At 38.6% G+C, this 12,115-nt stretch overlaps 2 protein-coding genes across 7 annotated transcripts; both read left to right on the forward strand.

Annotated features, from left to right (window-relative positions):
- Window positions 1-2,289: 2,289 nt before the first annotated feature.
- LOC103987063 (sulfite exporter TauE/SafE family protein 3) lies at window positions 2,290-6,320 on the forward strand. 2 transcript variants are annotated; one of them, XM_065111783.1, is made up of 12 exons: window positions 2,290-2,724; window positions 2,835-2,994; window positions 3,305-3,505; window positions 3,597-3,661; window positions 3,754-3,781; window positions 3,865-3,941; window positions 4,021-4,107; window positions 4,200-4,253; window positions 4,353-4,574; window positions 5,404-5,497; window positions 5,577-5,717; window positions 5,876-6,320. In XM_065111783.1, exons 1-12 carry the CDS (start codon window positions 2,512-2,514, stop codon window positions 5,959-5,961), a joined length of 1,428 nt encoding a protein of 475 aa, XP_064967855.1. In that variant the 5' UTR covers window positions 2,290-2,511; the 3' UTR covers window positions 5,962-6,320. The 2 variants fall into 2 exon arrangements, with proteins under 2 accessions (XP_064967855.1, XP_009403528.1); XM_009405253.3 differs by having other exon boundaries at window positions 3,868-3,941.
- Window positions 6,321-8,619: 2,299 nt separating this feature from the next.
- Window positions 8,620-11,852, forward strand: LOC135585658 (cytochrome c-type biogenesis CcmH-like mitochondrial protein). 5 transcript variants are annotated; one of them, XM_018827848.2, is made up of 5 exons: window positions 8,620-8,894; window positions 9,082-9,171; window positions 9,676-9,836; window positions 10,920-11,051; window positions 11,551-11,852. In XM_018827848.2, the coding sequence occupies exons 3-5, from the start codon at window positions 9,696-9,698 to the stop codon at window positions 11,722-11,724; spliced, it is 447 nt and encodes a 148-aa protein (XP_018683393.2). In that variant the 5' UTR covers window positions 8,620-8,894; window positions 9,082-9,171; window positions 9,676-9,695; the 3' UTR covers window positions 11,725-11,852. The 5 variants fall into 5 exon arrangements, with proteins under 5 accessions (XP_018683393.2, XP_018683394.2, XP_064967857.1 ...); XM_018827849.2 differs by having other exon boundaries at window positions 9,694-9,836; XM_065111785.1 differs by lacking the exon at window positions 9,082-9,171 and having other exon boundaries at window positions 8,621-8,894; window positions 9,694-9,836.
- Window positions 11,853-12,115: the final 263 nt, after the last annotated feature.

Consider the following 12,115-nt stretch of genomic DNA (forward strand, 5'->3'; position numbering starts at 1 on the left):
TAGTGGAGGGTTCAGGTTTTTCGACGTCTACTCCTCAATAATAACCGTAGGCAAGGAGAGGATCATATTTCCCGACCTCCATGCCTCAGGGTAGTCCTTGGGTTATTTAATGTCCTCTTTCTAGCAAAAAAAAGTATTAATGAAAGAAGTCCGAGACCAGTAGAGGTTTCCCTTCAAACTAAAGTGGTTTGGACCTATATTCATATTGGATTGTTTGAGGTACCACTTACACAAAGACTGAGGTCGATAAAGGTTTCTCGACTCGATCCCTTCGACACCCGAGTTAGTAACCCAAAGTATATGGGTATAAACGTGAGTAGTAAAAAAGGTGATCCCCCTTCTTTTATTATATTGAATATGAGCTTTTATATATGGTCCTAAGAGGTAGAATATTTTATATAATATTCTATGAGAAGGTAGCCTCTAATCGTCTCCATTTTGCATCTTTTCAACATAAGCAACAATGTATGGATAACCTACAATCACCTATCTTTGAGCTTTGCTCATACGAGTAAATAGGTAGAGGGTAGCTTCTTTCTTCTCCTTCCAATTTGGACACCATATAATGATAATGTCGAATGATGATTGGCTAATAGTATATTCCTTATCAACTATCCTAATCTAATAGGTCTAAGCATTGACTAGATTAATATTCCTCTCCTACTCGGTTCACTTAACTCATCACTTAACTCAATCAATAGACAGAAATTATCCCTTATGTTATTGGCTAGTATTGTTAGGAAACCACCAATTATCTATCTAAAACTACTATAAAATGTCAATGAATATATTGTAATTAAATTTTGATGGTAAGAAAAAAAAGGAAAAAGAAAAAAGAAGATAGATAAAATATTCCAATTAAGGAGGTCTGACGCTTATGTTCACCAATTGATTGATTAAAGAGTGAAGGTTCCTCTTGAGAGGCTCGATCACCTTTATAAAAATATTTTATGCTCCATAATATCTAATACACTAATGTATTGCTTTATATTATAGAGAAAGGAGTTCTTTAGACTCTCAAACAATAAAATCATCGAGAATATAGAGAACATAAAACGAAGTAATATTGATTCCATTAATATATATATATATATAAAACTTAAATTTAAAGAGGCAAATGCAAAATTCATTGAATTGGAGGATTACAAGATATGAAACGACGCATCCAATCTTCCGGACCCAACTTGCCGGTGGCCTTCATGGACCCTGAACATTCCGGATCCAATGATTATCCCAATTACGATTCAGGTTCTTCTCCATGCCAAGCCGCTGGTCTAAATGCGGGTAACGCGCGTCCATCGACGTCGTCAGTGGATAATCTTGGATCCTGTCTGGTCCCGGACAAGAAATCTCCCATCCAATGAGGGGAAAGCCTTACAGAGTCCTTTATCGCCTCCCGACCTGCATGGAAGTCATTTATTAGACTCAGACTCACGTGCATGTCAGGTGCCAGCAATCATCCCGAGCTGGCCCCCACCACCTTTCTCCATCCCACCAATAACAAGTTTGCCTTAGAATCCGAAGCTACCCTTACGTTCATGCCATAATTACGGCCACGCCGCACCAGGGTAAGGGATCCTCTGCAATTATGACTGTTTCCGTCCTCTTCCAATTCCGACAGCGTCCTTACCATTAACGCCATTGACTGATGATTGATACTTGGACGTACCGATGAGATGAATTGTAGAGGATCCCAAGACTCTTGCGGCACACGATCCGTGCGCCACAAGTTTTTGTCATGGCTGTCAACCCAAAATATGATCGCTAAGCTAATTCCAGCTAACCCTTTCTTGATAGCCAATGAGAATTCCCACTGGATTGTTTGAGCTAAATTACTAAATCAAAGTGACTTAAATTATTTCCACATAAACTTAGTCAAAGTTCCATTGACCTGATTTAGTTGCATTCCCCAGTATATTTTATTTTACTGATATGTCATGTGTGGAAGGCAAATATGGCATTTAATTATTTCCTGAAATTACTATATGAAACAATGCTCTAAAATAAAATTGCCAATTAATAATATACCAAAAAATAATTATCACAGAGAACTCCATGAAGCTTCGTGGGGTGAACGTACACCGTAGATCACAATAACATGATCACAATCTTCACATGTAGGGTTGTTGATGAAGATCCGAGGCTTAATTATATACACTGGTGAATAGTATCCAAAGGTTCATGGACAGTATGGCCTTGGTCGTAAATATCGGCAATGAGAGGGGCATTTTGTTATTGAGAAATATTAAAAGCCGCGCTGCCGCCTCAACGATGGCTGCCGTTATCGTGTTCGGATCCGTGAATCTCCGCACGATCCGATATCGGCCGCGTCGCTCTTCCTCCGGCTCCGGTCGATTGAACGGGGGATTGGAACTCCGGAGCGTTGACCTCGTAGTGGTCCTTGGTTTTGGTTGCTACTGGGGATTTGAACCCCGGAGTCTTGATTTCTCCGGCGGAGGTCCGAGGAAGTGAGCGAAGGTTGGACTTTTTGGGGGGGAGGAAGACGGGGATATGGGGCTCCAGTGGCGCACCGGATGGTTGTGGACGGCGGTTCTGGTCGCGTTGGTGGCGGCAGCAGTGGTGGTGGCGGACCGCGGACTGAAGCCCGAGGAGGCGGCTGCTGACGTCGTCGCCGTGGAAGAGGTTGGGCTGTCGGATTACGTGCTGAAGGTGGTGGACTTCTTGTGGCAGCCGGATAAATCTTCCTACCAACACGTTTGGCCGGTAAAGATGACATTTTAAGCCTTGAACTTTCCATTCTTTCCGATCTCTTTGGGTCACCTTTCTGTCTATTGCCAATGCATTTACTTAAAATTTCCCCCTTTTTTGTGAAGCCCATGAAATTAGGGTGGCAAATCGTCGTCGGAACAATCATCGGGTTCTTGGGATCCGCGTTTGGTAGCGTCGGAGGTGTCGGTGGGGGTGGGATTTACGTCCCCATGCTCACGCTTATCATTGGATTCGATGCGAAGTCTTCGACTGCTATGTCAAAATGTGAGACCCTGTACAATGCATATACTGGTAGATTCTGCTAATTTTGTGCAAACATCCACGTCAATGAAGCTAAGGGAGATGCAGAAAACAAAAGAGGGCCTTTTTGGTACTTGGTGTATATAGTCTGTTCTGCAGTAGATCACACATTTCTATTAGTATCGTTTATTGCTGTTTCTTTCTAGTTATTTTAATCTGTAGCACATCTATCTTGTGTTTCTCACAGTTTGGATCCAGTTCTTGTTCCTTAGATTTTTCTTCGTAACTTTTATATATGTTCATATGCTGAAGTCGAAGTGTAAACCTCGGACAGGTATGATCATGGGTGCAGCTGGATCAACTGTTTGGTACAATCTGAAGCTCAGGCATCCGACTCTGGATATGCCCATCATTGACTATGATCTGGCTTTGCTTTTCCAACCAATGCTAATGCTGGGGATTAGCATTGGGGTCGCATTCAATGTCATCTTTGCTGATTGGATGGTCACTGTCCTTCTGATTATTCTCTTCATTGGTAATTAAGTCATTTTTTTTAATGTGACTCTTCTTTTTCTCACAAGTGGTGTAAGGTTTGGATGCTTATTGTATGTGGCTGCTGTCGTTAGGTACATCAAGTAAAGCATTTTTGAAGGGTGTAGAGACATGGAAGAAAGAGACAATAATGAAGAAGGTGCTGATTGTTTCTAGCTCATCTTAAAGCTAAATTGATGATCCTAATTCAGTTGTATACTAAATTGCCTGATCTATGTTTTTGAATTTTAGGAGGCAGCGATGCTTAAAGAGTCCAATGGTAAGTAAGCTGATCAATTTGTTTTACAGTCCATGAAAGTGTTGAAAAAAAGATATAAGATCCAATTGCTCATCTATTTCAAGCAGGAAGAGAAGAAATAGAATACAACGCTCTACCTTCTGGTCCTGGAAATTCAAGTACAAAGGCTCGACGCAAAGAGGTATATATGCAGCAGGCAGCACTCTTTTTGGTTGTACCATGACCTACGGAGAACTAAGATAATTTGACAAACATTGCAGGTCCCTGTCATGGAGAATGTCTGCTGGAAGGAGCTTGGTCTTCTTTCCTTTGTATGGATAACTTTCCTTATCCTGCAGGTTTTAAAGGTGATAAATCTGATCCTAGGCATGTAAAATCAATGCTGTTACGACATATATGAGATTGATGAGTGGCACGCCTTGTTTTCATCTCTCTTCAGCAAAATTACACATCGACCTGTTCTCTGTGGTACTGGATTCTGAACTTGCTTCAGGTTAGTCTCATGCTTTTGCATACAACGAATGAGTAAAGTTTAGTGGTGATCTAAAGACGACTTCTGTTGTTACACCTATATTGCTAAAATGCTTTGCAGGTTCCTGTATCTTTGGGAGTATCAGGCTATGAAGCTGTTAGCTTATATAAAGGAAAGAGAATAATTTCATCAAAGGGGGAGGAAGGAACAAGCTTTACAGTTCTTCATCTTGTTTTTTACTGCTGCATTGGTATCCTTGCTGGTGTAGTTGGAGGGCTGCTTGGCCTCGGAGGAGGGTTTATTTTGGGCCCTGTTTTCTTGGAGCTTGGTGTTCCTCCACAGGTGCTTGCATCTTTATTCCTTTTATGACTGCTATCCAATTTCTGAAATTTCTTGTAGTTGTTTATTGCACTTGTGATTATAAAGAGAGCACACTATTCTGAAAGTCTTGCTTATGAAGTGTGATGCTATGTCTATGTTAGATCAACATAATTTTGGATCATCAAGAATCATGTGACAACGGTTCTAACATGAGTCAGAGAATATTGTTCTTGTTCTCTTTTGATCTTGTGGCTTAACTCAAAATGATATAGCAATTGATAATCGGTTCCACTGGATTCATTGTCCTCACAACCACGGTCACCTCAATGATTTAAGTATGATTTAGTGATTTAATGGATAGTTCGGTTAGTTTTTAAACATCTTATGGTTTAAAATGTTATGCCTATGTTGAATTGGACATGCAACATATGCATGGCTCATCGATATTGATATGATAACATTTGTTAAATAGGTCGGTGTTTGGAGGTCTGTTGGATTAGAAGGTTCATACATTTTTCAGATTGGGCATGTACAAACAGGCTCATGATTTATTGATATCGATATGATTTTGTGAAACTACTGTTTCTGGATAAACAGGCTCATGAACTCATTGAAAGTTAGGTTAGCATCTGGAGGTCTCTGGTCTTAAAAAGGTTATACATGTTGAATTGGGCATGCAAAAAATGTATGTCTCGCCGATATAAATTTGACAATGCTTGTTGATTTGTGAAGTGGGCAGTGAACAACTCATGGTTCATCAATATTGATATAATAATGTGAATCTACTTTTTCTGGATTGACATGCTCTCATCTCATTCAAGATCAACTCAGCTTCAAAGTGTTTCTCCAGGTCTCAAGTGCCACAGCAACTTTTGCAATGACATTTTCTTCATCCATGTCTGTTGTGGAGTATTATCTTTTGAAGCGTTTCCCCATCCCTTATGGTAATCTTGTTCGCCTGTCATTTGCTTCCCCCATTTGCACTGAAGTGTACTCGACTAATATTCTTTTGTATCTGGGCAGCATTGTATTTTGTGGCAGTGGCATTAGTTGCTGCCCTTGTGGGGCAGCATATTGTCAAGAGGCTGATTGAAATACTTGGGAGAGCTTCGCTCATCATCTTCATCCTTGCTTTCACCATTTTTGTTAGTGCGATCTCGTTGGGTAAGCAGACATCTGCACTTCTTCATCTAATTCATTTCCGATATGAAAAAGATGAAACAAAAAAATGCCTGGTGGTCACCGAATTGTGTTGTTCTAAACTCTGCACTCTCTTCTTATCACCAATCACTAAAAGCATGTCTTCTAATATTCTCAAACAGGTGGAGTTGGCATTTCAAACATGGTTCAGAAGATCCAGCATCACGAGTACATGGGGTTTGATAATCTCTGCAAGTATGAAGCATAGCTTCAAAACCGAGCATGGAGATGTTTCACAGGCAATCAGGGAAACTTTCCCTAGCTTCTTTAAGGTGTTAAATCCTCGACGACCACAGACTGCCTTGTCTTGCTCATGCACCGATTAATATCTGAATTTGCATTCAATAAAGCTCTTGAGAATAAGTCTTGTAGTATATTTTCAAGAATCCTCTTAATCTGCTTCAAAAAAGAGTTCTAAATCGGACTCTCTTTACAGTAATCTCAGTAAGAACTTAAGCCACAAGTCTTTTACTCTCAAAATGTCTTTCGTGCTGTAATCTGAATGCTGTAGGGTTATAATCTGTAAATTTACATTTGTAATGGAGTTGCATGTTGTTGGAGTCTTCATTGTCTCTTGTTGTGGCTTTATTTGAACTCTGATCATGAATTATGATTCACATTTTTTGCTTGCTTTATTCCAATTTGATACTGTTTTAGGTTAAAGAGAAGATAAAACACACTACTGATACTTTGATCGACTACTCTTTGCCTTCTGGATACTCATTCTGCACACTAATTTGACATGCATGACTAAAGATGGAGAAGATAAAGCAACAAAGACTCATGCCATGCTTAGCATAAGGTCTTCTGCACATTTATCAGTCATTCTATCATCAACATCACTAACAGATTTGATGAACACCATTTCAAACAATGAACACAGAATATTCTTCCTTTCATTCTTGGCCCACTAAGGTCTCCAAGACATCATTGGTATATGTTAGGCAATCTACAGCCACCAAAAGGCCTTGAAATGATCCTCCACTACCAATCATTGACCCAAGCTAGAGAGGTTTATTTCATGAACTGTGACAGGACAACATCAAGATTCATTCTCAATTTGGCAAATTAGGAAGCTCAAAAGACTTGAACTTGATATTAAACATGAAAGTCACAGCATTGCTATCACTTCACATACATATCACATCATCATCTTTAAGATTCATATTACTCGAACCTACAATTGGAGGTGGGGGAAAGCATCATCCCAAAGCAAAACAAATGGATGACATATAGATGAACAAGAACTGAAATAATCACACAACTCCTACCACACAGTACCACTACCAGAACACAGTCGAGTTCTCAAAACATACCGAGCAAACGTGTATTACTGCCCCGTCACGAAGCACATTAGCATGCAAAAAATAAATATTTATAAACCCTAAACAAAAGTAAATGACTACTGTCCGCCGTCTTGGCGGCGGCGATGCCGCGTTGGCTCGTCCTCGTCCGACGGGTGAGGGTGCGGACAATGGGTTCTGAAATCCGCCCACTTGACAATAATAACCCCACGTGTACGTTAAAATCACCATATAGCCAGCCACTGATCGATCCTAGGATTCGTGGGGATGGCATTGGTGGTAATTAAATTCAATTGATAAGGGTTTCCTTTTGCACTTCTGTGCTCGTAAGCAATTCGACTCGCCTCACGTACCTCTCATGTGCTAAAGTTGTTGATATGGGTCCCATTCATTTAAATCTGAGATAAGCGGGATAAGTGGATCCATCCATTTAATTCTGAGATACCTTTTAATGTCTCAAATGAAGGATGACATTAAGTTGAATATGAAACTATAATTTAAGGTGTTCCATTACATTGGTCAAAACCAAAGTGTTAATTTTTATTAGGTCTGATAAAATGCAAGAAATAATTTCTCTCATCATGCTTACGGAACATTATTTTTAACATCCTAATTTCTATAATTTAAAAAGTTACATTACTCATTAGATTCATTTATCCTTGGGTCATTGATTTTATCGACGGAAACATAAATAAAAAAATTAAAAAAATAATTTTAACGTTTCAATTGATGATTGCGGATGACGTCGGTAGTGACAAATGATGGTGCTGTTGCGAGCTGCAGATGGTTGTTGTGGATGAGGAGAATAGCAACAAGATGTGAGGATTTTTCCACATCTACGTCAACGCCAACAAAGTTGTCAAGCAATCCTTTTATCACTTTGCTTCTGTGTTAGTGTCGATATAATTGCCAAGCAACAAAAAGACTATCGATGTATATGTAAAATGATGCCGCTCGACAATTATGTCAACATCAACATATATGCAGATGCCATTCAACATCTATATCGATAACTTTTTCATCGTTCGGTAATTGCATCGATATCGACGCAGAATAGTTCTCACCTCTCATCGTCACTCTTCTTATCCACAACAGTCCCTCGTGAGCCCCAGTGGCACCATCGTCCGTCACTACCTATTAAAATATTAAAATTATTTTTTTTTATTTTTTTTATTTTTATTAGTAAAATTAATGATGTCATTAGTAAATAGATCTAGATATTTCATTTTCGTAATTATATGATCTCAATATAATTTTTTAAAATATAAAAATTAAAATACTAAAGATAACTAATTATAAGAAATAATATATAATTAACCTAAAATCTTATTTTATCGATCATATTTTGAGAGAGCATGCAAGTGGATGTACATTATATCCATTTGGGATTAAATGACATTTTACGACAGAAGACAATAAATATTTGTTTATTATATATATATATATATATATATATATATATATATATATATATATACGAGATTCGAATTATCTTACGATAAATTATTAAATACGAGCAAAATTTGATGATGTACAAATTTATTAGTAAAGAGGGTTTTAGATTTGATTTTGTGTAGTCAAGAATACATATATGTCGGGTTGTTTCATCGCAGCCGCGGATACGGCGAGCGTTGAGGCGGCGGCGCGGTCTCGTCGTCATCTAATCTGCATCCTACGGTTGGGTCAAAAGGCGGGTTTTGGCGCTCGCTCTATTTGTTATTGGTTCTGGGATCGTGGAATCCGTCAATTGGAATTAATAATTCCCTGCTATTTCTTGGACACTTCTTGTGTAGCCATTAACCTGAAGCGTTTCAAGTGCGTGTTACATAAATCAGTGGTAATTCCTCTTAGATTCTTCTTCTTCTAGTGAAATTTGATCTTTTTTATTTTTATTTTTTCTTTTTTACTTTTGCATGCATGCTTTCTGTTTCTGAAATTGATATTGGAAGTGTTTTTCCTTCATTGTATACAACCTGCTTGACGAAATGTCATGGAGAATCAGGTTGTCTTTGAACTTCTTGCAGTGTTATTTTACTTGTGACATGCGTCCTTCGGGTAAGGTGAATTCCCTTCCTTGCGCACGACTCGTTTGACGATATGTCAAGGAGAACCAGGTTTTTGAATCTTCTTGCAGCGTTATTTTATTTGGTTGTCTCTTGATTGGTTATGTGATTTGGGGCGTGTTGGTGAAATTTGACGAAACGTCCCTTGGTTGGTTTTGTTATTTTACTTGTTGCATATGTGCTTTCTGTTGCTGAAATTGATTGACACTGGGACTGTGTAAGGTGTTTTCCTTCCTTGCACACAAACCTGTTTGACGAAATGTCGAGGAGAACCAGGTTTGTGTTTGAACTTCTTGCAGCTGCATCCATGCTTTTTGTAAGGTGTTTTTTCTTTCTTATACGCGGCTTGTTTGTCGAAATATCAAGGAGAACCAGGTTGCATATGTGCTTTCTCTTTCCGAAATTGGCATTGGGTAGTGTAAGGCGTTTTTCCTTTCTTGCACACCACATGTTTGACGAAATGTCGAGGAGAATCAGCTTCTGTCTCTTGATTAGTTACATAATTTGGTGTGTGCCAGCGAAATTTGTAATGGCTTGGGGATCTTGCAATCTCAGGTTGTGTGATTTTCTCAGTGATGGCGAGTGATGAGGAATTGAAGAAGGCTCGAACTGTGGAGGCTCGTGCAAGGAATATCAGCCACAATGTCAGATGTACTGAATGTGGCAGCCAATCCATTGAAGATTCACAAGCAGATGTTGCTATTTTGCTCAGAAAGGTAAACTACTTGTCTTAATTTCCTGCTTCTCTCTGTGATTTATCTAACAATATATGAGGTAGATGTATCATCCATGACTTTGGATTAGAAAAAGCAAGTGAATGTTTTTTGCTAGTTCAACCTATAAGAAAATGCTGACTATAAAAAAATAAAGCCTTAAAAACCAAGGCATAACGACTCTAGTGAGTTCCACCTATAAGAAATGCAAATAACCTAAGAAGAGCAAGTTTGTATCCTATAGTATTTATGGGTTGGAATTTGAGGCTGTATTGTGCTTTCGCATGGAATGTTGAAGAGGATTCCAGGTCACAGAAAGCCACAAGTTGGACTCGTTCTGACTTGTGTATTTGTTATAATTATGTTGAGACTATGAGACTAATTGTTCTCACCCTAATAATTTTCATCATTTAAAGATCTTCATGGTACTACTGTACCTTCTCGGTAGCAAACATTTTCTCATGTAGAATTCTCATTAATATAAATATTTTAACAAACAAGTGATGGATACTCTAGGATGTGTAAATCTGTTCATTTAAGTGAGGCACTAATCTCAGCAGTATATTATTCTTTTTGTCTGTGAATAAATTAACTCTTTCTTGAGAAAATGTGTTAAATGCGGCTAGACTTCATCATCTTCCACAAATCTTTGTCGTTCTTTTCCATTACGTGCAGAGGAACTACTGTATTTCTCTCCTTTGACTCTCTAGTTTTCATTTGAATGAGCCACATCAACTGCAGCAACATTGCAGTTTCTACCCAACTGTCACCATGTTGTTCTATCTAGAACATCCATGTCTTTAGTTTTGTATTACTGGTTAGGTACTGTGCTGGCTTATTTGATCTGACATTTTAGCTTTCTAAAATCTTGTTCACTGTTCTCATTCATCGGAACAGTACCATGACCAACTTTCTATTAATTTTTATTTCTCATGTGATGAACTTACAATTGTAGTGTTTTATTTAATCTTAATACTGAAGTATTGATGAATAGATATTTGATGTTGTCTACATTCTTTGTATTATGTAAACAAGACCGAAACAGTACTTTGCGTTTGTAAGGAATTTTCTTGTGATATTTAACAGCTGATTCGAGATGAGGTCCGGGCTGGCAAAACTGACAAGGAGATATATAAAAAGCTAGGAGAGGACTTTGGCGAGTCCGTACTCTATGTCCCTCGTTTTGATCTACAAACTGCTGCTTTATGGTTGTCACCGGTGAGTTGATTACAATATCTTTTTGTTGACCTTCACTCATCCTGACTTGGAAACCTATTTTTTTACATTAATATCGTGGCATATCAGGTCATATTAACACTACAAATGCCCTTGTGAAACATCTGTTGTTATCATTTTATACTTGATACTGAAACTGACCAAGCCATTGATGAACTCGGGTTTCATGACTCATGAAAATCTTCTTCTTTGTTCTAATCTCTTGTTCCGCTTCTGAAGTTGCCAGCCTTGCTATAAGCTTTTTATGTCGCATTCTCAAACCTAAAGATATCTTCTATCACGGTTGCACTAAATTCATCTCCTGCTTATAAGCCAAGTTTACACGATTGCATAGGAAATTGATGACTCTGTTATGCCTCTGCAAATTCTAGAGGTGCTCTCTAGCTTTAGTTAATGAAAGGTTGTCAAGAACCACTTGATCTTGGAACATGCATTGTGAGAAAAATTTTGTCAACACTAACCCTGATGTAATCAAGCATAGTTCGTCATCGCTGGGACTGCAGCCGGAGCATGGGCGTATCGGAGGTACAGACAGAAGACCAATGTGCACATAATGGCACTGAACCTTGTTAGAGGTGTTCCCTTGACCCCCACGGAGAAGGAGACAATGCTTGACCTCCTCAAACCACCTCCATCTCCAAGAAGAAGATGGTAGAATTGATGTAAGCTAGCAGATCTGCACATTTTTTATCTACAAGTGTGTATTTTTCTACCAGAGAAATCCTGTCTGAAATAATCATACGATTGATGCAAAAGTTTGGTCGTTAAACACCTTATTCCATACATACAGAATTGATGTCAAAATTTAAGCTTCATGAGTTTGGGAAGAGCCACTCCACTCGCCACATCTGAAAGCTGTGAAAGGAACTTTTGTTCTTGAATGCATATATCAAAAACTTGGATCTAAGGAACTGTTTATGAGCTGCATTATATCAACAGCTGTGGTAGTAACTTCATGCAACTTCACAGAAGTTGTCAAGCGAAGTGCAGAACTACGATCTCAAGATGCATCAAATGATCAAAATGAATCATGCTCTTCCACATAT

The sequence above is a fragment of the Musa acuminata genome, chromosome BXJ2-6 (assembly GCF_036884655.1).
Source record: "Musa acuminata AAA Group cultivar baxijiao chromosome BXJ2-6, Cavendish_Baxijiao_AAA, whole genome shotgun sequence".
Classification (NCBI taxonomy): Eukaryota; Viridiplantae; Streptophyta; class Magnoliopsida; order Zingiberales; family Musaceae; genus Musa; species Musa acuminata.

Bases quoted from the DNA above. Each gene is read 5' to 3' on its own strand.
- LOC135585658 (XM_018827848.2), top strand. From the start codon at position 9,696: ATGGCGAGTGATGAGGAATTGAAGAAGGCTCGAACTGTGGAGGCTCGT. The intron at 9,837-10,919 runs GTAAACTACTTG...GATATTTAACAG, and splicing joins TTGCTATTTTGCTCAGAAAG to CTGATTCGAGATGAGGTCCG. The intron at 11,052-11,550 runs GTGAGTTGATTA...AATCAAGCATAG, and splicing joins CTGCTTTATGGTTGTCACCG to TTCGTCATCGCTGGGACTGC.
- LOC103987063 (XM_065111783.1), top strand. From the start codon at position 2,512: ATGGGGCTCCAGTGGCGCACCGGATGGTTGTGGACGGCGGTTCTGGTC. The intron at 3,506-3,596 runs GTAATTAAGTCA...TGCTGTCGTTAG, and splicing joins TCTGATTATTCTCTTCATTG to GTACATCAAGTAAAGCATTT. The intron at 3,662-3,753 runs GTGCTGATTGTT...TTTGAATTTTAG, and splicing joins AAGAGACAATAATGAAGAAG to GAGGCAGCGATGCTTAAAGA.